This window comes from Bombus fervidus, chromosome 12, assembly GCF_041682495.2.
Source record: "Bombus fervidus isolate BK054 chromosome 12, iyBomFerv1, whole genome shotgun sequence".
In the NCBI taxonomy this organism is placed as follows: Eukaryota; Metazoa; Arthropoda; class Insecta; order Hymenoptera; family Apidae; genus Bombus; species Bombus fervidus.
Window position 1 is genome coordinate 4759536 of NC_091528.1, and position 24817 is coordinate 4784352.

At 31.8% G+C, this 24817-nt stretch overlaps 1 protein-coding gene across 1 annotated transcript; it reads right to left on the minus strand.

Moving 5' to 3' along the window:
* Positions 1-532: 532 nt before the first annotated feature.
* On the minus strand, positions 533-24055 carry Swip-1 (EF-hand domain-containing protein D2 homolog Swip-1). The gene is made up of 4 exons (XM_072014242.1): positions 23592-24055; positions 6295-6442; positions 2752-2886; positions 533-2284 (listed from the first exon to the last, which is right to left on the minus strand). Exons 1-4 carry the CDS (start codon positions 23759-23761, stop codon positions 2150-2152), a joined length of 588 nt encoding a protein of 195 aa, XP_071870343.1. The 5' UTR covers positions 23762-24055; the 3' UTR covers positions 533-2149.
* Positions 24056-24817: the final 762 nt, after the last annotated feature.

Consider the following 24817-nt stretch of genomic DNA (forward strand, 5'->3'; position numbering starts at 1 on the left):
AGGTTATTTTATTACAGTCTTTTAATGTTTTAAATTTATTATATTACAATGTATATAAAGAATATTAGTAATTATTGAATATTAAATATTAAATATAGAGAATATTAATGTTATTTCAATGTGATAAACGATGTAATGATATATTTTGTTTTAATATATTAAAATATACATTTGTAATTACTTTTCAAAAATGTAATTTATAACGTGCTTCTTATTCAGCAATGTTTTGTACTTTTGTACACAAATAATAAGTTTGATTCTCAAGTTGGTAGCACTATTAGTACTAGAAAAAGAAAATATGGGTATCAATGGCGCCAGTTTTAAAATTACCTGAATCAAAAGAATAATTTGTTAATATTTAAACGAAAAAAAGAAGTTCGTGTTATTGCAATAAAAATTTTTATCAATTTCGTGTAAATTAGTATTTTTATTTTACATCAATTTGCAATATGCTAACATACCGCAAGATTAATGCAATTTGCACAAATCACAATATAGATAAAACACTATAACAATTATTACTGCGTAGCGATTAATCAAAGCATATAAAAAAAGTTTATTAGAACAAAAAGTTTATTTACAATTTATAATTTTACAAACTTATTTAAACTATATACTTCGTATGTACAGATCGCAACAATTATACATGAGCTCAATAATTTGTTTCTGAAACACATCTACAAAAATCGTATAAAAATAATTTGGAATCGCCTTATATTTTTGATCAATTTGAAACAAAATATTATGAAAGTATATACTACTGCATAATTATTAAGACCACTTAGATCGATAAAAAATGTCCTCTCTTTGATATTTCGACTAAGCTAAATATTCGTAGAAATATATGGATAGTTTGAAATCTCACGAGCAAAATATTTCATAAAATTTTCTACAAAATTACGTCGTAGATTTCGAAAGAATCAAAAGAGATTTCTCGATCAAACGCATGTTGCGAAATGTTTCTTTCTCGAAGAGTGTCTTAACTTCACATAAGATCAAATTATCATATAAATTAATGTACATACATATACATATAATATTTCGTTATACTTATACCAATATCAGTCGTGCATTCGTTAAAAATCATTGATAGTCCGCTTTATCGAGGATAGTCTAAACTGATCAAACCTAACAAACTTTCCAATAAAAGCATTTCCTTTGATCTTCCTAATTTATTTAACGATTTCAAGTGCGTAGTATTTTGAGTATAAAATGTAAATCATACCTATAACGAGTGTTTTTAATTTTCACAGCTAATACTTCTCGTACATAGTAAAATAATTAAAAAGGTTATCTCCAGAATTCGCAGCTTTAACACAGTGTCAAACCATTCGAGGATGATTCACATTTAATATTTCATTTTCTAAAATTTGATGCTACAACATCGCTAAATGAATTTCATTTCCAAATTTCATATTAATCTCTACGATACTGACTCTTATAAAGATTGTTTCGAAATTTTTTTAGTGAAACATAAGTGTGATTATTGGTATTGGCGATGTGCAAACGTTAAAATTGACTTAAAAATAGCGTCGCTATATCAGTTGATTAAAAATCCTCCGCAAACTTAAAACAGACAGAGACTACAAAAATATGATAAGTCCATTTTTATTCATTTTCTGACTTTTATACCACTCGATAACTAAAACGAGGTATTTTAATATTAGACAGTTGAGAGAAGAAGAATAACTTAATAGTTATAAGTCTTTTGGAAATAAGTGATTAATCGACAATATTCTGTAAAAGAGAGATAATGTTAATTTAACTAGCTTTCATTATTACTAGTCTGCATAATTAATGTTTTTAATGTTTCTTAAATACTCAAGAGGATGTCAAAAATACACACTTAATTCTAAAATAAAATGAAAAAGTATTAACTGACGATATAACAAGTTTTAAAATGGCTTCCGTGTAAAAATCATATAATACGACTTATCATATTTTTTTTATTCACAGTTTTGAAATAAGAGTAAAAAACTATTTTGCCGATTTCAACGTCACACAATTGCAAAACCATAGTCGATCTACGCAATTATGTTGGTCGGCGAATTTCTATACGAAACTAGAGTGAATCGAATTTAATCGAGTAATCGTTTGTAATTCCGCTAAGGTACAGAAGGAGCACACTTTCGATTCACGAATTTCCCTTTCAATTGCCAAACAGAGCCGCCTTCTGCCTGAATTGCGCTCGTCTTGCCGCTTTTTCCTCCTCTTCCCGCTTTCGTTCCTCTTGCTCCATGCGGATCTCATCCTCGAATTTGCTCGCCTTCCGTAGCTGCTCGATCTGGGAACATGGTAATTCATACACCGGGTAACGTTAATTAACACGAACACACTTTCCTGAATCCTGAATTTGTCATCACTGTGATTCGTCTATCATTGTTCTCCTTCCATTAACGAGGTATGCAGAAGAATTAAGATCATTAAGTTTATTGAGAACTATAAAATTTTACGGGGAGTAAGATAGTTCATTAACTCTTCTTAATTAAATTCTATTTAAATAAAAATGATGGAAAGGCAGATACTTTATTACTTTATTATTATTTCAACTTTTATTAATGACAGTTTTTGTGAAAGATAAAATAAGGATTATTAATATCACATGAAGAGGGTTAATTAATTTCGTTAACTATCGTTAATTAAATTTCATGAAGAATAAACTAAAGAGTTAATATTGTCTTCATTGTATCGTCTATAAGCACTGCAGAACTTTTGTGAATCTCTGTATATGATTAAAAAAAGTATTTATACCTTGGCCTCGAAGAAGTGTTTAGCCCCTGTTACTCCTACTTCGTCCACGTCGACCTCTGTAAGACGTGCAAGCTGGCCTAACCCAGAATCCTGTTCTAATTCACCAGCACGTGCTTTGCGGTAGATTAGTAGAAACTGTAACAAGTTATAAGCCATATGTGTTTACAGATAAAATCAAATTGCTGAGTATTGCGGGACTATTTTATCACGATCGCCGATCATTTCCTTATTTCCAAGGGAATTTGATAAAATGTGACAAATTGTAGCTTAGGCACTTGATAGCTTGCGGTAGCATTCAATTGAACTCTTCATAGAGCTTTTATACCAATCTATATATTTTTATAGATTTTAGATGTATTCAAAGTTACTCTCACTGTTCCTATACTAATTTCTTTATTTTCATGGATTTTAAATATCATGGATATCTTCAAGGTAATTCTATTATCAATACCAAATGTCTAAATTACCAAAAATTGGACGAAAAACGATGTATATAACTTTTAGAATTTCTTTCATTCGATTTTGGAATTAATCAAAGTGATACAGAAGATAATCCTTTAATTATTTTGATCAGTGTATTATTTCTAAATAGCAAAGTATTGTAGAATTAATGAAAGCGATACGGAAGATGATTCTGTAATTATCTTAATCAGAGTATTATTTTTAAAGCATGAGAGAAATTTAATGTATTTTTTAAATTTAAACAATACATATGTATTATCATTTATACGCCGGAAGGTATTATCATTTGGCAGCAACGGTGTATCGTTTTGCGATCTACATCGAGGAAACGATGAGTAAAAGAGGAAGGTGGAAGATTGGTCAGTGTGTCCGAGTTCAATGACGTCGCTGACGCGCGTGATTCACGGTAATCTATGAATCCGACAACCGATCGCGTGTATGCAGATCGAACGCTTTGTTCGAGGACTGCGAAACGTCACGTAGAAACGTCCAGGTATGCATTAGCACCGGTCAGGAGAACTTTCCTTCGACGTGTACGCATGCCTTAGCATTCACGATTTATCCTTCCTAGTGCAATACCAACGCCAAACCATTACTTTCCTTGGAAATTTTCTTATAACGTAACGCAAATATATAAAAAGAAAAAAAGAAAAGGTGAAGACAAACTTTGGGAGTATGTGGAATTCATAAAAACTAGATAAAGTCTTAATAAACATGGCTTTAAAACGTAATAGTTTCAGAGTTACAAGAAGTTTAACACTAAGCTTACCAGGCCGGGTCAAATGACTGGTTGCAAAATTTAATTAAAATAGTACATTGTTATTTCTTTTGCCCATCTAACTTTATATAAATTCTTATATTATCTTGAACATATGTTGTAAAGGTAAGGTCTTAATGATAAAAGCACCTTAACTAATGGTTTTTTACAACACTCGTAGATAACTTGGGTTTCGATTAGATCTCCAAAGTTCAAAGTCTAGTAAAACCATTTTGAAAGCTTTCTTCTGAACCCATGTTTCTATGTTCATGAACACTTTTCGTATGTTTGAGTGCCAGATGGTCCTAACGTTCATCACTAACATCTTTGTGCATTCTCTATATCCATAACACTTCGCCGAACATTTCAATATTTTTTTTTAAACGGTTGTTGTGAAATTTTAAAATTTCTTACTTCTTTACTCCAGTTATTTCCTTGCCGTTTTTTCAGTGTACCAATTTTACTAACTAAAATCATATGCTATTCAAAATTTGTAACTTCTTATCTATGTAATCTACAAGGAAGAAAAGGAAGCTACTTCTTGCCTTGTTAACTGACCACCGTCTTATGCCTCCGCTATAACCAAAATCCGTGCCCTTAAAAGCCTTTTTGTTAATTGACCGCTGCACAGTGCAGGTACCTTTTTCCTTTTTTGCGCGAGGAGGGGAAAATGCATTACGCATACCCAATGGCCCGTGCCACTGGGTTATGTGGGACTCGGCAAGATGGTAGCGCCATACCCACTAAAAACCCCTCCTCATTTTCGAGAGGCATTTTTTCCACAACGGATTTCTGGATATACACTATATTTTTATAAACTGAATCTCCCAACTTCCATACTAATATAGGTTTTGAACCTATGCTTCTATGTTTATTAAGACTTTTCGCTAGTTTGAGTGCCAGATGGTCCTAACGTTTATTCCTAACATTTATGTACATCTTCCACATGTATCGTACTTCGCCACACATTTCGATATTTTTTTTAACGGCCGTTGTGAAATCAAAAAAGAGAAATAGATAGGTAAATAGAGTGTCTCGTGTAATATCATAATCTGAAATATTAAAATAATGTATTTAAAAATTGCGAAAAATTGATAAAAAGTATTCTCTGTTAGGAAATAGAGTTGGAAAAAGCTTCTTGATTTTTTTCATAGTTCTCTGAATTCGATAAAATAAAGTTGATATTGTGATATGAAATATTCCTCGTGTATTCAACAATTTAGAAAGTTTCATAAAAGAGTTTCCACACAATATTAAAGGATGGATTCAGAAGAATTTTTTTGCGTGATTCATAGTCTTATGAACGCATAGAAATTCATAAATGTTGTATATCAGAAGATCGATTTAGAAGAACCTCCCTGATATGACTCATAGCTCTTTGAATAAATAAAAATTCATGGAAGTGCTTCCTATAAAAAGATCAATTTGCAAAAACTGTCTTACTTTAACAATTCTACTTCCAAATCCTAAAATACAGTAATAACACATAGTTGGTTAGAGAACATAGACCAAGCAACAGTAGATTGGAGCTGAGCTTGAGCTCTACAATAAACTAACAATTTTATCATAATGTTTTATCACAACATGTACGTACTTTAAACAACCGTCTAAAACCAGTGTACTTCACTGAAATAGAACAGCTTGAGCCCCACAAATGTGCCAGGGCCACACATGGAGAACAAACACTGTGTCCACGGTGAAAGAGCAACGCGTCGAACACCCCATGGGGCGGGACTATTTTTATGGAGTGTATATGACACGTGCGGCCACACATTAAACGCAATCTTCATCACCAAGAAATAAGACGATTTCAACGTTACAAAGTGAAATTCGGATCAAAGAATTTTATATTATTAGAGATATAGTTATTAAAGATAATAACTAAACTGCGGATGTTTATGCAAATCTATATTTTTATAAACAGAATCTCAAGATCTAAATTAAAATTTTCTTCTGCATATCAAAATAAAACATAACAAAACATATATACATAAAAATTTGTTTTACCTCTAAATATTTTAAGTTATTTACTTCGAATAATTTCGCGTCTCGCCTGCATTCTGTACATTTTTGCACATTTCAATTTCCTATAAATGCATAAAAGTCCGCAGTCTGTAATAACAATAGCGAAACCTAAACTTAGGAAGATAATTCGTTTGAAAGTATTCGTGAACGCACTGATTCCCTTGTAAAATGAACCTGTTACGTAAATAGAGTTACTTCCGCCTTTTTATTTGCTGTGTTACATATTTTATTATAGAGGAAGGAGCGTGTGCAGCGAAATTTTCGAAAATGAACGGCAATCAACGGGCGAAATAGCAAACCTCGCGGAAGGAAATCCGTCCATCGCCATCCTCGTCCACTTCCTGTATCATTGCCTTCAAACCCAGGTGGGTCTGCGGCGCTCCTAAAACCTCCATCATGCGTTTCAACTCGGATAAATCTAAGAATCCATCGTGACCCGCGTCGAACCTGAAAGTAAATAAAATATGTTAGTTATAAATTAATATACGTATATAATCTAAGTGACTTACTAGTACAAACATTGCAGAAAACATATTACTTTCTATTCTCCATCTTTTATGGAAAAACAATTTTTAAATTCAATTCCGAAATTTCTAGTTGTAAGTTTCTCAATTTCTTCTATTCCGTTTTGAAATTATTTTCAAAATTAGATATACATCGCTTTATCTCTTTTCCTATGACCTTCTTCCTGAATGAAATCTGTTTCATTGAATGTTCTGATTCATCCGTTGATATCTAGTGCATTAAATATGAACATAACTAGAAAGAGTAACATATTTAACTATCATTGAAAGGATAGATTTTAAACATTTTAATCAAAAAATTATCAAATATGTGCGAAAACACTTTTGTCACGATTAATGTTGACTTGTATTATGAGAGAATTATGATTACATATATCTATTTATTTTCTTCAATTCTAGTTCTACTCTCGAATCAAGACATGTTTAAATGTACACCTATTTAGGATCAATTGTTTCGAAGGTTAAATCTTGTATAAAAAAATTGTATTCTATATTTTCAATTTATTTTACCATATAAAATCACCTCTTTTTTATACCTATCGTTAGTTACATTCCATACACATTGCTGGTAAAAAATATTTGAACTAAAGAATTCTACAAAACATCCTATTAGCAAGTTCGTTTTACGGTGAAGCTTCCCAAACGAATGTCTGGCCGCATTTTTCCCGAGTGTCTCGAGTTGAATGAATGCAAACGAAAGCGTTTGCCTGACTCGAATCTCGTAACTCGTTACTTTAATTAACGTTGTAACGCAATTATATCGAAGAAGGCAGGACGTGAGAACGATCGACAATCGGTGGTGTGTACCGATTTCGAAAGCGGGAGAACAAGAGAATGTCAACGGGTTGAGGCGTTCGTTACGGGTTGTCCACGAGCCGGAAGCTCGTGAAATCGACTTTCCGTGTAAACGATTCCGATAGCTACTCGTAAATAGCTTTCCAAGGGAGTTACCACGCGTGTACACCACGCTGTTGTTGCCTGTCGATTCAACCAAGCACATCGGTCGATAAGATCGGATCTGATCCGACTCTGAAAACTTCCACCAACTAGAAATGCATTTTATGGTTGTTCTCTTTTTAGAACACGTTCTTTGATGTGAAAATTGTAGTTCAGGTGGAAAAAATGTTTCGAGAATATTTCGTTTAAATACGATGAAATGTTTAAAAAAATTCGATAAACGCAAAGAAATATAAATTGGATGTAATGGATATCTAAATCGAAATTTTTATTAATCGGTCTTCGATGTCTATTGTTATCTAGAAATATAATTCCTTTTCTCAAATTTGCGGTCATAGAGATTTTCATATTTTTTATTCAGGTATTCTTCTAATGTTCTCAAGATTTATTTTTTATGATTAGCATTGAATTTCTTTTCTATCAACAAGTTTTGTTAAAATTGAAATAAATGGCAATCGAACGGTCTATATTTCAACAATTCTTAACGAAATTCTAACCGAAAATTCAATTTATCAATAAATATTGACAATAATGCATTGACAATACATCTTGATCCTTTTAGTTGAGAATCTCGAAATATTGGCAATACATATTGATAGCCTGAAAACACCCAAAAATTTACTCTTTATAGTGGATGATTTAAAATTTCTCATAGATCTTCTAAAAAGTTAAGTATTTTCCATTAACCTAGGTAGATATCATATTCTCCATATATCATATCCATTTATCATAATATTTTTTACAGTTTTCCACAATTTTTCATACAGCTTCCTATACTTTGTACTAAAATATTTTATAACTCTGCAAATTTTTCATGCAACTTTTCACCTCTCATATTCTATCCACCTACAATTATAAATACTACAATAATTATATATTATAAATATATATTATTATTATAAATTAAATACTACAATTTTAATTCTGCCCAATTTTTCATAGAACTTCTACATATTATACCAAATTTTTTGCAATATCCACTTCCTTCGAGCAGGTATATAATTTGCATAAAGTTTTTCCATATTTTAAATTCCCTATACTCTAAACTTTCAGCCATAAAATCGGGCCTACTCGACCGGGATATGTGCTTCTCTAGTTTACAACCAGCCGTGATAACGGTTTTATCAGATAACGATACGCGATTAAATAATCTCGCGTCCTCTTTCTTTTTTTTTATTTAATCAACGCGCTGGAGTAATTGGACCGAGCGATGTATAAAGTCTCAGTGATATAAAAACAACTGAAAATGTGGTTCAACCAGCTCTAATTATCGTGATCAACTACTCTCCTCTTAAAAAAAAAAAAAAAAGAAAATATGCAATAGTCACGTGTAACGTGAATTATATTGCGTAATCACTGTTATACGCACGCCTGTAGATGAAATTCTTGATGATTCACGACTTCCTATTCCTCTTCAAATTTTTCTTGTATTTCTCGAATCACTTTGCTTGATAATAGACACGGTTGGTAATTGCGTGTGATTAACATTTAATTTCCAGTCCGGATGATATGTAGGAAAAACAATTTCCACTTGCTTGAACGATAACCTACAGTTCGTTATTCAGAGTAATGTAGACAAGATTGCTCTGAATTTTAAGTTTTCTGTCTTCCTCATTTCTTCTTCGTGTATCCTCTCTGTCGAACAACTCTCTCTCTACTAGTAAATTGAAAATTCGAAGTTTTCGTTATCTACTTTAATTCCATTCCCATTTTATTTTTATATACTTTATTCCTTTGTACTTATTTATTTTTATCTGTAATATTTTTTTGCTGTTGTGTTTATTTTATTTTTATATATTTCCATTCATTTTAAGAAGTATATATCTATTATAAATTCTTTAATAACGTAATCGAAAAATTCGAATTTTCTATCTTTAATTCCATTTTTTATTTATCCTCGTATATTTTCACTTTGTTCCATTGTATTTATTTTAAGAAGTATTATCTTTGAATTTGGCATAATCTTTTTTGGACACCCTGTATCCATAAACCAGTAATCGAATCGCATAAAGTTGAAGAAGCTCCTTTTGGTCGAAGTGGAGAGCAAGAATCGTTCGAAGGTCGAGGTTACACGTTTATGAGCACGGCCAAACAGCTCTGATCAATATGAGTAAGAGAGAACTGTAGATGGTATATCTGCTGGACTCCAGCTATCTCTCCTCGTATGCGTGATTCATTCGCGATTTCACAGCCAATTTGAATATTCAATTGATAAGCTTGTTTAATCTATGTGTTGGTATATTGTCTCAGATTCGTTATGGTACAAATGTTCCCTTTCAATCATTTGATATTTGGTTCACGATATAGTCTACGGAATTATCCATAATTACTTGAACGATAATGAACGCTAAGGTTGGTCATTGCAACGTGTAAATTCTATTCTTAACGATACTTATTTCCAATTTCGAGAAGTGACATTTTTATCAAATCAGATATTTAATAAAGCGAATGATACTTTTGGAGTTATTCTCATTTGCCTACTTTAATATTCTTTAAATGATGATCCGTCCAAAATATATAATTATTTGTTAACTATATAGATAAAAGATTTTTTTGTAACAATTCTTATTGACACTAGTTCTTAAGAACTATTATATAACTACAATATCAAGCTCCATTATAATATAATTTCCTTCTAAGTCTTCTATCAAACTCTGTGAAATCTTATTACCTTAACACAGTTCTTCCTAAAGAACGATTTTCGAGTAATCACCGATATAATATACAATCATAAATAAATTATAAATTATAAATGAATATAAAATAATGTATAATTCAATAAAATCCACATTAATCAAAATATTGAACCAACAACTAAATTCAGAATCATTGGATTCTACAATTCAGATGAAACTATCTCCAACTTCTGACTTTTACTCCACATTTGACCTTTCGATCCATTTTATCTCTCTCTCTATATATCTCTCTTTCATTGACACGACATTTATTTCAATTTCATCACATTTCTCCACGAAAGAAAAAGAAAAGAAGAGAGATAGAAAAATGTCGAGAAAATTTCAATTTTCATATTGCTCATATTTTAATACTTTCTACTCCATATTACAAAAGGGTTACAAAAGATGATTTTAAACGAAAAAATTGATGAAAATTACTGTAACGGGATAGTTTAAAATCAGGCCATCTAAGCTATTACACGACTATACAGGGTAACCGGGTATTGTTATCGCAAAATCAATTCTTGTATTATTGGTCGTGCTTGATTCGTTCCTCGTCGTTTCCCAAGACTATCCAGAGGGAACTGGGTCAAGGTGACTGCTGGTACTTCGCCTGATATATTCCTCTCACCCTTCTACTACCATTCTTTCCAAGATCGATGCAGCGTAGATCTTTCTTTTGTATTCGGAAGGACGTCATCGCCGTTCTGTGGCGCTAAGGTTACAACGTTCTTTTCCAGCTGTTTGATTCCCACTATTCCTAGCAAGTATCGTACCAAAGTTACACTTTACTTGCGATAGTTGTCAATTAGATTTAAAAGTCGAGTTTCAAAATTACGTCTAAAATCTAAATTTTAGAATTGTTTGTAATTACTTTCTTTTTGGTTACAGGGAATATTATATATTTTTGTTCAGCTAATTATATTTTATATAAAAGATTTTATGTTTTAAACTAGAAATTGTGATATTAAAAATTGAATAATTGCTTTTATAGTTGTACCAAAGCAATAACTATATGATTTCCTTCTAAACATGCGTTTACCAACGGAAAAACGTCGAATACAGGAGAATTTAACGAGTGAAACTGAACATTGAAATATTTTTCTTCATTAAAATTTCCCTGGGGTCAATTTTCATTCATGGTGCCATTACTTTTAATCTCTTGCATCATTCAGCGAATACTAACAACGTCATAAGAATTTATATCCTGAAGAACGTGATCACGTCGATTAAAGCATTCAAAGAGGCAATTAAAACTTCAAAAAGAACAACATGAAAGATTCTATCTACTTATTTGTACTATTTATTTGCATTTTGTTGCAATGATTTCACGACTCGAACAGCTCAGACTTAGCCAACAAAGATTTAGTTAAACAAGGTGTTAAGCATGTAAAACATGCGTCAACGTGGTACACGAGGAAAATGATTCAGCCAGGAGTGCAACAAAAGAGGAACGATATAAAGAAAAGTGCAATCGAGCGTGACTGCTGAATAGGAATGAAAAAAGTCGACGAAACGGTTTTATTGTGCACGATCCTTAATACGATGGGTACACGCTCGTGTGTTGCAGATGCACTTGATTTCCGCTGAGTCGCGGGACACCTTTAAATCCGGCTGAACCGTGTACGATAATGAGTACTATTCAATGGGCTCGGTGCAGGCTTCGAAGCCACGTGAAGATAATACGAAACAAGACTAGAGAGGCATGGTGCATCGCCAATTTTCCTTGTAATTCAATCCTCGAACCATTATAGAATAGATAAATAAATTGTCTGTGTTAACCTTGACAATTATACAATTTGGAAACGTTACATTTGATTATCGTTTGTTCCACTAATAGATATTTGTTTATAAATTTGAGATATCAGAATGTAATATGGGGAAATAAAGATTAAAATATTCGAAAGACAATTGTAAATAATTAAAAGTTTCTAAGTTTGGTGGGAGGAATATAATGAATATAAAATTACTAGTAGAAAGAGAAAGGAGGAATGTTATCCCAAGCTTAGTCAATCCTTATCATTTACTTTATGAAGTATGTTATCAAATGAATCACTAATAAGTAGTGTTTGTAAATCAGTATCGAAGGATGTAATAATCTAAAAATCTCTATATAAATACTCTACTCTAAAATCTCTAAATTACCACAATTCTTTTTTCAATATAAGAAAGCCAAAATCATGCTTCGTATCGGTACATTATTAAATATCTTGAAACTTGAAGGAAAACATACTACAAAAGTCCTGACAATTGAAGTTTTAAAACATCTATTAATCCAAAGGCATAACAATTTTGTCAAAAATAGGTCAAATTATTTTACCAATAAGTCTTTAAAAAAAGGAAGTGGAATAAATTTTCTTTTATTCGAATCAGGAGCGAATTAAAGAAAGATTCTCGTGTAACAACAATGGAAGAAAGTGATTTTTATGAATTTTTTTTTAGACTAAACACTGGTTACATGGGGCTAGACATTTTCGGGATATAATATTGAAGTACAAAAGTAATATTTTTATTTCAGTTCTTCTTACTGTTTATCGTATATCATACAAGTCTTATGGTGAATTAAATTTGGCAATGTAACCATTGTTGGCAATATAGCATCTGTCAAAATCATCAGAATACAAAAGTTAAAAGATTTTCTTAAAGTTAGATCCTTTACGCTGTGACCGGACCTATTCTTCAGAGGAAAACATGAGTAATTGGAAGGTTCTAGCGTTTAGAAGGAACATTTACTTTTCTCGACAGATAAATTGAGTTTAATAAATTGAAGAAAATTTTTCCAGTTATTGTGCAGGTCACTTTAAAAAGTTACCAAACGATAAGAAGAATTCAGATAAAAAAGATTACATTTGTACTTGAAGGCTATATTTACATCCCAAAAAGATCTAGTCCCATCTAACTAGTAGCCAATCTACAAAAAATTCATACAAATCGCTTGCTTTAATTCTTGACACAGGAGAATCTCTTAAAGATTCTAAATTTGAATGCAAACTGAATACAGATTTCTCAGCGAGCTAACATGTAGCACACAGCAAAGTTAAAAGAATTAGGTTGAAGAACAATTCCATCTTCGACTGGAATACCCTACATTATACATTGTTCCATCCATAAAAGCATCGAACCTGATCGATATGAAATATCGTCACGACACTGTTCTACCAGTCGAATAAATTCTAACACCGTTTACGTATTCAGAACGCGTGATTCTCGCGAATGGTTTTGAAATAACGGTTTGTCCGTCGTCGTTGTAGAAGTCCGCCAAACTTGGAACCGCATTCCGAGCGAACCTATTTCTTCTGATAACACTGAATCCCACTTTTCCGCGGCTTGGAAACCACCGATCGATTATGCATTCTGCGAGAAAGTGAAGCGGATACGCGGTATAATTAAGCTTTCATTTATTTCATCCATAACGAACAATGTATCAGGTCCCATGGAAAGTTCTATCGTTTTCCTTTGCGATCACTTCTTTCGTAATATGCTTCATGTGCTATAGATGTACAAGTACATACGAAAGTAGTAGTAGTTTTCTTGTTGCCAAATATTATAACGTGAGAAGCTCAGAAACCACACTGATTAGATTCATGGGACTCACGTTCCTGGGATTCTTCGTCCCTCTGATAGGATTCAAAAGTGGAGAATACCGATGATTTTGTAAGGATTATTTTTTGAACTTACCTTTTGAACTTACAATTATTGTTTATGTTTCAGAAGCTATAGCGATTGGCTTCGTGTAAAGACGTAAATTGAAAAGTAGGCAAAAATTGATGATTTTATAAGAATTATCTTTTTGAATTTAGCTTTTGAATTTTCAAGATTGTTGTCGGTTTCTTACAATAATAATCATGAGGACACTGAATTGGGGTAAAGAAGTCGGGAAAAGAATCTGGAGTTGACTAAGCTTTTGTTGAGTTTAGCTTTTGAGAGATTCACATATCAGCAGACTTAACATGCATTTAGTTTTAATCATTTATAAAGTCAGTATATAACTTGAAAGTAGTATAAAGAAACTATGTAGTTAATACAAAAATTGTTTGGAATAATATATATATAAATATTCTTTTTTGATATACTACTATTAATGATTAATGATAATACAATGTTTCTTATAGAGTAAAAAAATTCAGTCCCTAAAGAGTTAAAACTAATCTATAAATTCTTTCAACATTGTGAATATTCTTTAATTTGTTAACAGGAAACATTGATTGGCTGACTTGGAAGAAGACTACAATATAAATAAATTCACAAACACAATCCTTCTTTTTCCTTCCTCTTTACTTTCTTAACAAGAAACACTGACTCATCTATTTGAACAGATACTATCACATAAATAAATTTACAAACACAATCCTTCTTCTTCCTTCCTCTTTACTTTCTTAACAAAAAACACTGATTCATCTATTTGAAAAGAAACTATCAATAAACTATAAATAAATTTACAAACACGATTCTTTTCTTTCTACAGGAAACTCCTCGTTTCATAAGAGAACATTGTAAAAGAGAATGCTAGAGTTCTGCCAATTGCTAATCAATTGTACCATGAAAGCTTCAAAAAGGAAATACCAATAAATTACTAATCTTATTAATACATCCTGGAAACAAAACAAACAATTTCTCAAGATTCCTCTGCATACGCAGAAAGAAGAGAAAGAAATCAGGTCTCGTTGATAACTTTCATTCGCGTTTCAGAATCGAGAGCGGCTATTCAATTGTGCCGGTGTAATGTTACACCGTGTTCAATTCAATCACGCGTTTCATTTGGAAATTTATCGGTGGAATTAACAACGAGCGTTTGCAACGTGACGAATGAATCACTACACTCGTTGTAAGTTTTATATTTACATTAGATAGTCTATGTATATAGACGCGTGTGAATCAAAGCGTTACGTGTACCTACGGTTAGTCACGGGAACGAATTCATCGCGCGCGCAGTCTGATGACTTCCGGTACCGCGCGGCCGAACCCTCTGTCGCATATGAAATTTGGAAAAGGCTAGACATTCGAACGTGTCCACCATGAAAAATAATTCCCACGTGTACCGTATGTACGCACAGGTTGTGACAATGTAACGAATACGTTATGTCGTGTTTTATACCGATGTTCACGAGTACAGCTGTACACACGATCGTCATATCGTACGCAGCCAGAATTTCTACCTCGGACGCGTGTAATTTAGTGGCAACGAACATCCAATAGACCTTCAATGTCTCTTGCACGGCTCCCGAGTGTTTGCTTGGCAATCTGTAATTTATTACGTACAGTTTCAACTACTTTAGCACGCCACTCACTCGTTAGATCATCGATTTATTAGCCTTTCTGCATGCGAAATTATTATAGGGGCTTTTCTTTGGCTAGAGAATGCAATATTTTAATCCATCTGCATCCTTTGAGCCGTTTTCAACCGAAAGCTCTCTTTTTCTATCGTTAACAAATTTCTTTAATTTGTCAGCTAATGATTTTCTTAAGACAAAAGGACATTGTTGATTCGACAGAAACGAACTGCTATAAAACAGACCAAACCAAATATTATAAATGATAAATAATGATATATTAGAGACACGACATTAATCAACTGCCACACAACCACACAACCACACAACCCGTCACAATGATCATAATCTAAAGGCGGAAGTATAATTTATTCTGATATGTTGTATCATTGTTTCATGACGCTAATATACAATAATATCATGAGCAATGTGTGACCAGTGGACGCTACTATAATTTATATTTTCTACGTGGGAATGATTGATTACATAGCAATTGCTATATCGATCTTACGCCTGAATACATTAGGACTTCCCTTGGAATGATCGCGAAGGGGAAAAAAGATAACATTACAAGAAGGAATTAATAGCATTGGAGAGTAGTTGTATCAAGCATATAATAAGTGATACAAATGGGTAATATATAATGGGTAATTGACTGCTTAAATAACTTTTTAATCTCTGTGAAATACACGTATAGGTACTTGTACTAGATATTTTGTAATTTATTATATATTTTCATATATTTTCAGATTTCCTCTAATCATTATCAGTATCATCATAATAGTACAGTCTCATAACAGTGCTAATTAAATTTCAAAATGTTACGTATCTGAACAATCTATTATAGAATTTCTATAAGCTAATGTACATAACAATTATAACAGTATTGTATAATATATGTTACAAAATCTCTGTAGATCTATTTATAGAATTCCTAAACCTATTCGAATATATTCATAAAAGGTATGTAAAAGTGTTCGGATATCTTCGTAAGTCTCTATACGTACCTATTATGAAAATGAATCCACTAGCCAGAGAAAATAGGATGTAGCAACATGGTGAAAGAAATTTTTTCCCAGGTATCAAGCAGGAAATAATAAGAAGACAACGACAGAGTGTTGGAAAAACCAATGTACCGATAACCGACTAAATATGTACTTAATACGGTTGACTAACTTTATAAATATATATCTTTCTCTTTTGTACCGTGCTTTGATATACAGGTTCGCTGACATTTGATAGTAAATGTAGAAGTTTGTCACTTGCTGTTGGATGCAGCTATGTAGGTTGCTTTTATCTACACACCACTTCCGGTTTCTATAGTCGTCTCACCCCACTCTACTTTCAAATTAATACAAGCCTTGAAATAAAATAAAAAATAATACATTTTCTGGGTTAGAAAGGTAACTTTCACAATATTATAAATATTCACGACCAGAAGATTAGTTCTTCAGTAATTAAAATGATTAAAATTCATTAAAATGTATAATTGTAAATTCACTAAATGGAATTTACTCTACGTTCAATGGAATTATTCGCCATTAAATTAATCTTTTTCAATCATTTTCCATGTACGATATTGTAATTAAGAGCGAATGCTGCTTATTGTCAACGAGTGCTTCACTGAATTATGGAATTTACTATACTATTCTTAATCACCATTCATAGCGAAATTCGTAACTTTATTTAGTCATCGCTAAATTCATATTTTTTAATCATTTTCCGCTTATATGTAATATTGCAATTAAGAACGAATGCTCATAGTATCGGAGCAATAAAAATGAGAAATAAAAAGATGTCCTAGAGTCTTTCAACTATTAATGACTATTATTAGTTATTAATATTTATTTACGAACTCTCTAATTTTCATTCACATTAACGTACATTTAAAATCGCTCAAATCTTACTTAGAAGACACGATTAGCCCAGCAGACTCGTTAAAATTTATGACGATACGTATCTTGGAAAAGATACCTTTTTGTGAAATTTTCATCATTAGAAATAGTTAGACTGACAGATGTAAAATTATACCCAAGTGGATAGAATAGTTTTGTGTAACACTATCTGAAACAGCTAGAAATCGCGTTGTGAAATTCGCCGATACCGTCTGACCTTTTACTTTTACGCGACAAAGAAACCGCGGTGCCGCCTCTTATCCAGCTCGATTGCGGTTCGAATAGATTTTTTCGGTTTCCTGCGCATAAAAGTTTCTTTTCTAACCCTTCACCCTGCGGTCAGCTCTAAAACAAAATCGTTCGTTCCGTGTAACACGACAGCTGCAATATTATAATCAAAATGATTAAATAAACTAAACTAAAAATCGGTCCTCCCTTGATAGACGTAAAATACTTGGAATATTCACCAAACAATTTTCTAATTTAGATAAAATTTTACCGACATAATTGTAATATTCGTTTTCCACTTTAATACTAATGAAGTTTAAAGAGCTTTTGTATAATGCATGAAGTGGCTACAAAAAGTGTTAACACACTATTATATTTATCATAGTTAGACTGCGGATTATGCATTTATGGGAGATTTAAAAGTGCAAAAATATACAAAATGTACATAATATGCAAAAATATATGAAATATCCAAAGTAAAGTACTTGTTACATTTTAGGGATAAACGAGTTCTCTGCTTAGGTTTCATTTCTTATTTGCGTCTAGAAAAATATAAATTTACATAAAAATTCGCAGCCTAATTATAGCATTTACATGCTAATTAATTAAACCAATTAAGATAATTAATTTAAGTACATATATTGAATTTTTTATCACTTAGTAATACTCTCATATGACTATAAAAATTTGACATTATGAAAATGAAATATATACATGTATAAAACCTAATAAAAGAAACGCTTGATTAGACAACAAAGGTTCGTGCCAATATTTTTTATAACCATTGTTTACTATATCCACAATTTCTCTAAGGTATGTACTACGCAAATACTTTTATGAATCAGAGTATATGATACACATTTATATCTGCATAATGAACATACGCAAATTTACCGTATCATATAACAGCTACTCTTCGTTGACAATTTAACTGTAAGATAAAATTATCATCTGCATTCTCTTAATGAATCAGACCCAACAAATGTCTATATGTATAACTATCACAGTTTACCACTGACACTTTAATGAGCCATAAACTCACTTGTATACGTGATTTTTTAATTACTTTCGACGATCTAACGCTATTTAAAACTGAGAGGAAAAAGGAGAAGAAAAACATTCTTCAATGCTTTTAATACACGTACTTGACGTCATCACCTAACTAATTTTAAGACAAAAAGTTGCCATAATATTACCTTCTTAAGTAGTTGGAGTGGCTATTAAGCAGTTTACGATTACTACTTCTTTTAAGAATATTTACGGCTATGAGATTAAATTGCATCCATGTGTGGGATGGTAAGGTGAGCAGTACTTACATCGCCTTGACGACTCGAATTCTTCCAAACATAAAATACATAGGATTAGAACAACGTCATTTTCAAAGAAACGCATGACAATCAGTTTAATATTGGATTAAAGATTTTTATGCATTCATGGAATATTTGAATATCTGAATATTTAAATAATACACATAATATGGAGAAGTATATAAAATATCAGAAATATAGCAATCGTTATAATATCTAATATGGCGAAGTAATTTTTTACCAGAATTCCAGTTTTTTAATTATATTCATAGAAATATGACTTTTCATAAATAGCCGCAGTTTAATTATCATGGAATCTGCATTATTCCAAAAATGGATTAATCTTTCATTGTTTCTAAAAATATATGTATAAAAATGTAGTTTAAAGTTCTGAAAGATTTCTAATATTTATTTATGAAATTAGTTTCTTAAATCAAATCTATAAAACTTTAAGAATTTTTAATTATATTTTTACATATTCTGATATTTTTCTCATTTACATTTCATCGAGTTTCCTTTCACATTTTGTTCAATACTTCCTTGGCTCGATTAATAAATTTCTTATCGATTTCTTTCCACAAACGTGTTGTGATAAATTTCTTCCCTTTTTTTTCGATACACTGAAGCTTTTTTATCAACGATGTTATCGAGAAAAACGCTGAAATTTTAACGATATTAAAAATTGCAGATTAGTTTGCGATAAACGTATCTCTATCCCTGTAGACGATGCCCTTTTTTGGTAAACGAATTAACTGTAGCAAATTTTCGGATTGAATTAGGTTTTTTTGAAACATTACTCATCACGCTGCTCGTTTCATTTATTTCTGGAAAAATATTGAAATATTTACTATCTAGTCAAATGTTTTATCTCTAAGATAATCGAAACACAATAGGAACGGCTATAGAAGTTTCTGTGTAATGTATAACAGATACGTAATACCTTGTTTACTACATGTGTAACATAGTCAATGAGTCAGTTCGAATGTTTATGTTTGCAATTTTTGATTAATGAAGTAGTCGAAATAATATGTATAACGAATATCGATATCAATATTGATTCTTAATTAAAAGTAACAGCGATTTTCATATTGTTTCAAAAATCAATTACTTCAAAGTTATATTAAAGATTGCTGCAGCATGACTTTTTTACATTGACGTATCAGTTTTTTATAATTATATATTTTTTATTTTTATTTATTTTTATTAATTAATTAATTATTTTATTTATTAATTATTTATTTTTATAATTATATAAAGCAATAAGTAATACATATATATGAAAGAGTAACTAAACAACAAATAATGCAATTATTCAACGCAATATCAACAGCAGTTGAACGACCTGTGACATTATGATCATAAAGTGACTTTAACACGTTGAGTGTCGCATATACCATCAAGAGAAAGAGATATACGTAGTCGCACCAATTATTTTTCCTTTATAGAATCATGAACATCTTTCAAAACTACCAACAGAAAAACAACGTAATCATATACTGTACTTATATATAGATGCAAGTCAGCATCTATTATTGAAAAATAAGTAATAATACATGTTAATTAAACATGGAGATCTGTTGCACAATTCACTTAGCAAATGCACTGGCTCACAAAAATGTTTGAACACTTACCATTGAAAACTTTTGCCTACATATTGTACGTGTAATGTAAAATATTTTGAAATTTCATTAGAACTGTAATGAAACACTGACTGACTATTCACAGAAAAGTGGATAACTGATTTCTCTAACAAGAAGAACTCGTTGGACAGTGTACCAAGTGTCTTTCCGGCTAAGGTATCATCCATCGTGCACGATATGTACTTTGTCCACGTGCTTGGTTTCGCGGTGAAACTTTCCCAGATTTATCAAGCTATCTCCTCTCGTTCACTCGTATAAATAATTTATCCGCGGTTTTCTTAAGAAAAATGTGCCTTGATCTTTCTGATCGTTATTGAATGATTTAATGCACTTTCGTATTGATTTAATTAATTTGGTTGTTTAGATATAGAAGAATTATCGGTTCTACGGTCCAAGAAACGTGTTTTGAAAGAACATTCTACAGTAACAGTTACATGTTACAGTATTTTTTTAAAACAATTTATGCACTGAAAAAATTGTCTAGTTGAACTAAAGGATGTCTCTAATACACTTTCTCGAAGATTAATTAATTTTATAGGGTATTACAAATTCAGAAAATTATCAGTTCTATAATAGAATTCAAAAATTCTTGAAATGGAACTTGTACAATTTTTTCACTCACAGTTTCGTTTCAAATAATTTATGCACTGAAAAATTGATGACAATCAATGAGTGTTAGAAATCCACGCCTATCTATTAAAATTCTTTCTCGGAAGAGAACGAAACTAAGTTCCACATGCACAAACATAATCCAAACCTACTTTAAGATATAATATAATTCTACTGCCAAATTATCTTATACTTTTAATTAACGGTTTAATAGTATTAACGTTTATTCTCATAACAAAAATAAGAAGAAATTCGCTCCTCCCCGATTTAATCCAAATGATCACGAAGAAACTCGACCAGGAATAGTAATCGAATCGCAGATACAGCTAAAATTTCTATATATGTTTGCCGTATAGTTAGATAACGAAATAAGCGTTCACACAGGTTTGGAAGATGCAGCACAAGTGGCCGGCCGTCCACCCTGCTTCTGCCTTGTCAAACCTGCTGTCCGGTTGACTCCGAAATACCTACAAGAAGAACAAGAGAGATGGAGGACAGACCTCGAGGTCGTCTGTCCTGGCCTCCAACACGGGCTATACACGCGTTCACAGTGAACACTCTTTCCTCTAGCATGCTACAAAATAACTACGTCATCAATTCTACCATCTGGGGTTTCGTAACGATGCTCGCGTGACTTTTCCATTTTCTTCCTCTTTCCACGTTTGCGAGAATCTGGCAAGGTGACCGTGGAAACTTTCTGGCCACGCTTGCGCGTAGGTTCCAGTCTATTTCTGGATAAGCAATCGTTCGGGGATGTTTCAGTCGTCTTGGGATATTTCTTGAAATCACTAACAGTGTTAGATTTCAAAACTTTTATGATGATTATTAGGTCACATATTTATGGCTTTTTCGACTTTCGATTGTGTTTTACTTTGATAGCACGTTGTACTTTGTGCCGACTTCGTAGACTTCAATGTTCATAAGATATGTGATTAGTGATTTGTTTGAGTTTTTAATCGTAAAATTTGTATAATATCACGTGTCGTGAAAATCATGAACATCTGCATTTTGTGAATGTTATCCTACGTTAGATCTTAATCCATTTTCAAAAAAATTCAAATGTTTCAAGTCGATCAAAATATCCAAAATATTCAAAATCTTCAATCTTACTAGACACTTGATTCATTTACAACACCATGTAATTTCACAGTTATATATATCTGTGCTTCTTAAATTTTATTCCACTTGCTTCCCAGTATACTGATATACGGGTACCAACTAAATTCCTAGATCTTAGGTTAGACTAATAAACTGTAGTCTACTAGAATCTTGCTCTTTTATAAACATACAAAAATTCTACTTACAAGACTTAAGTATTCGTCGAAGTAAAATATCTAACCAAACATAAATCATATGCTGAATTTAATAAATCGGATAGTATTTTAACAATTAGTTACACCTAAGACCGGAACAGCACAAGTAATAAAATAAGAGGTATTATATTTCAACCGAACCCCAGTGTTATTTCGTGTATTCTCACACGTATAAAAAGTATCTGACCAGTGGAACATGATCTGTTCGTGGGGAGAAACGTAAACTCGAGCAAGTAAACGTAAACAAGTAGGAAAACCGCAGCGAACGCGACAGGAGCCGCGATTCACTCTCGATTTCCTTGCGTTTTATCTCGCGATTCCTTGTTCGCAGCGAAAAACAACGAAACAATTTTTAGTAAAGAACAAATACGTCTGACAAATTGTTCACTTGGTAACAAAACTTTATTTCGATACTAATCTATTCGATCAAAGGTATCGATTATTAATTCAAAAGATTCAAATAATAGGAAATCGAATATGACGGAAGAAAATAATCTATTTATCGTAATTGTCAATTCTAGTAACTTTAATCGATATTTTTATATGCATTAATCGATATATTTTTTTACATCGGTCTTTACAAGAATACTATTAATTTGAAATTCTTTATACCAATTTCTTCATTCTTATTAGCAGTATTGTATTCGATATAATAATTCGTTTTTCAGTTGGAAAATTAACAAAATTTAATAAGAAAATTATTACGAACGTTTTTAAAACTTTTTACAAAATTTTTCTTCTTCGTACTAGATATTAATTTAATTTTAAATTGATAAAATGAGTATCATTTCCTAATAATGAAATAAAATGAGTTATATGATACGATAACTTGACGATAAAATTCTTGATAGTATTATATATTTAATTTTATATTATATATTATAATTATATATTAAATTCAAATAAAATATGCCTAACATAGATGAATAGCTATAACAGCAGGCTTTACATTACTAACCGACAGATCGAACAATGCTATTCAAACTTTTCTACGGACAAAGAAATACCATGGAAATAGAACCTTTACTAAGGGAAAAATTTAAGTCCATGCGTTCGTTCCAAGAACCTCCATTCAAACTAACAATGTACGACAAAATTTCCCGGCGTTTTCTACTCACGAATCCCCAGTAAAAATCATAAGCAGGGAAGGAGAAGAAAGAAATGGGGAAGGTCCTCACCTGTTGAAGGTCTGTTCATACTGCTTGATCTCGCGACGGGACAGCTCATGGAACTCCGTGTAAACGTTCACGAATTTGTATTGCTTTTTCACTTCTTTCCCTTCCTCCAGCTCCTCGTTGATCCTTTGCCTCCTGCTAAGCAGATTACTGAGCTCAGCGTCTGCCGGCATCCTGATCGTGTGAAAACCCTTCGATCTACTACTGTTAACCTATACGATATCGATTTCGATTTCAAGTTCGAGTTCGCGATACGCACGACTATCGATCTTATGTGACTGTCGATTTGAAAATGTATATGGAGAAGATTGTATTATAAGAGAATGTTTTGTAGAGAAGGATGATTAGTGTGGAGCAAAATGGTGAGGAATATTAGAGGAGAGGTTTTGTAACTGTCAGATTGGAGCTTAAGACAAAGAATAGAATAGTCCTACTGGCGCGGTGAGCCAGCGTGCACTGACGGTGTGCTGGGTGGCTCGGCTAGTATAGGTACCTTCAGAGACCAGGGACGTATGTAGCATATAGCGAAATAGTGTCACGCGGGGTGCTCTGGGGAATTATCCTTCGCCAGTTCCATTTTGGAGGATATTATTTAAATTAAAAATGCTTAAGAACAATTAAATAAGGTTATGTTATACTGTACAAATAAGTGATTTATATTGGCAAATTAATAACATAATATTTATCAACTTTTCAGGATTCAGCGACTTAACAAGTACTTTTTTACAAGCCGTAACTTATACTGACAAATTAACAACACTATGTATCTCAACTTTGCAGGATTCAACGTTTCTGCAATTTTATTGTTAATAATACATATTATTCTTGTATACGATATGAAGATTGTTTACTTAAAGTTTGAATTTTACAGGGCAATATTATTAAATTTTGTTCTCAATAATCAATTATTGACAAAAAATTTGCTACAAAGCATGTCACTGAAGTTAGAAGATTTATTTTTTATATAAGTTTAAGTTTCAAAGATGAAATCAATAATGAACTTATAATAGTTTCATTTTAAAAATTTTCTAATTTAATTTTTTCCCCAGATTTCATTCATATTACTTTCACGTATTACAAATTTTCCTTCCACGGAAGTTGGACCATATCAATTCGATGCATCGATAGATTAACCTCCGAAGAATTTCTGCAATAATCTTGCGAACAGTTTATCCGAGATGAATCATTCTGAAAATCACGAAAATTGTCACATGTCCACGCGAATATTT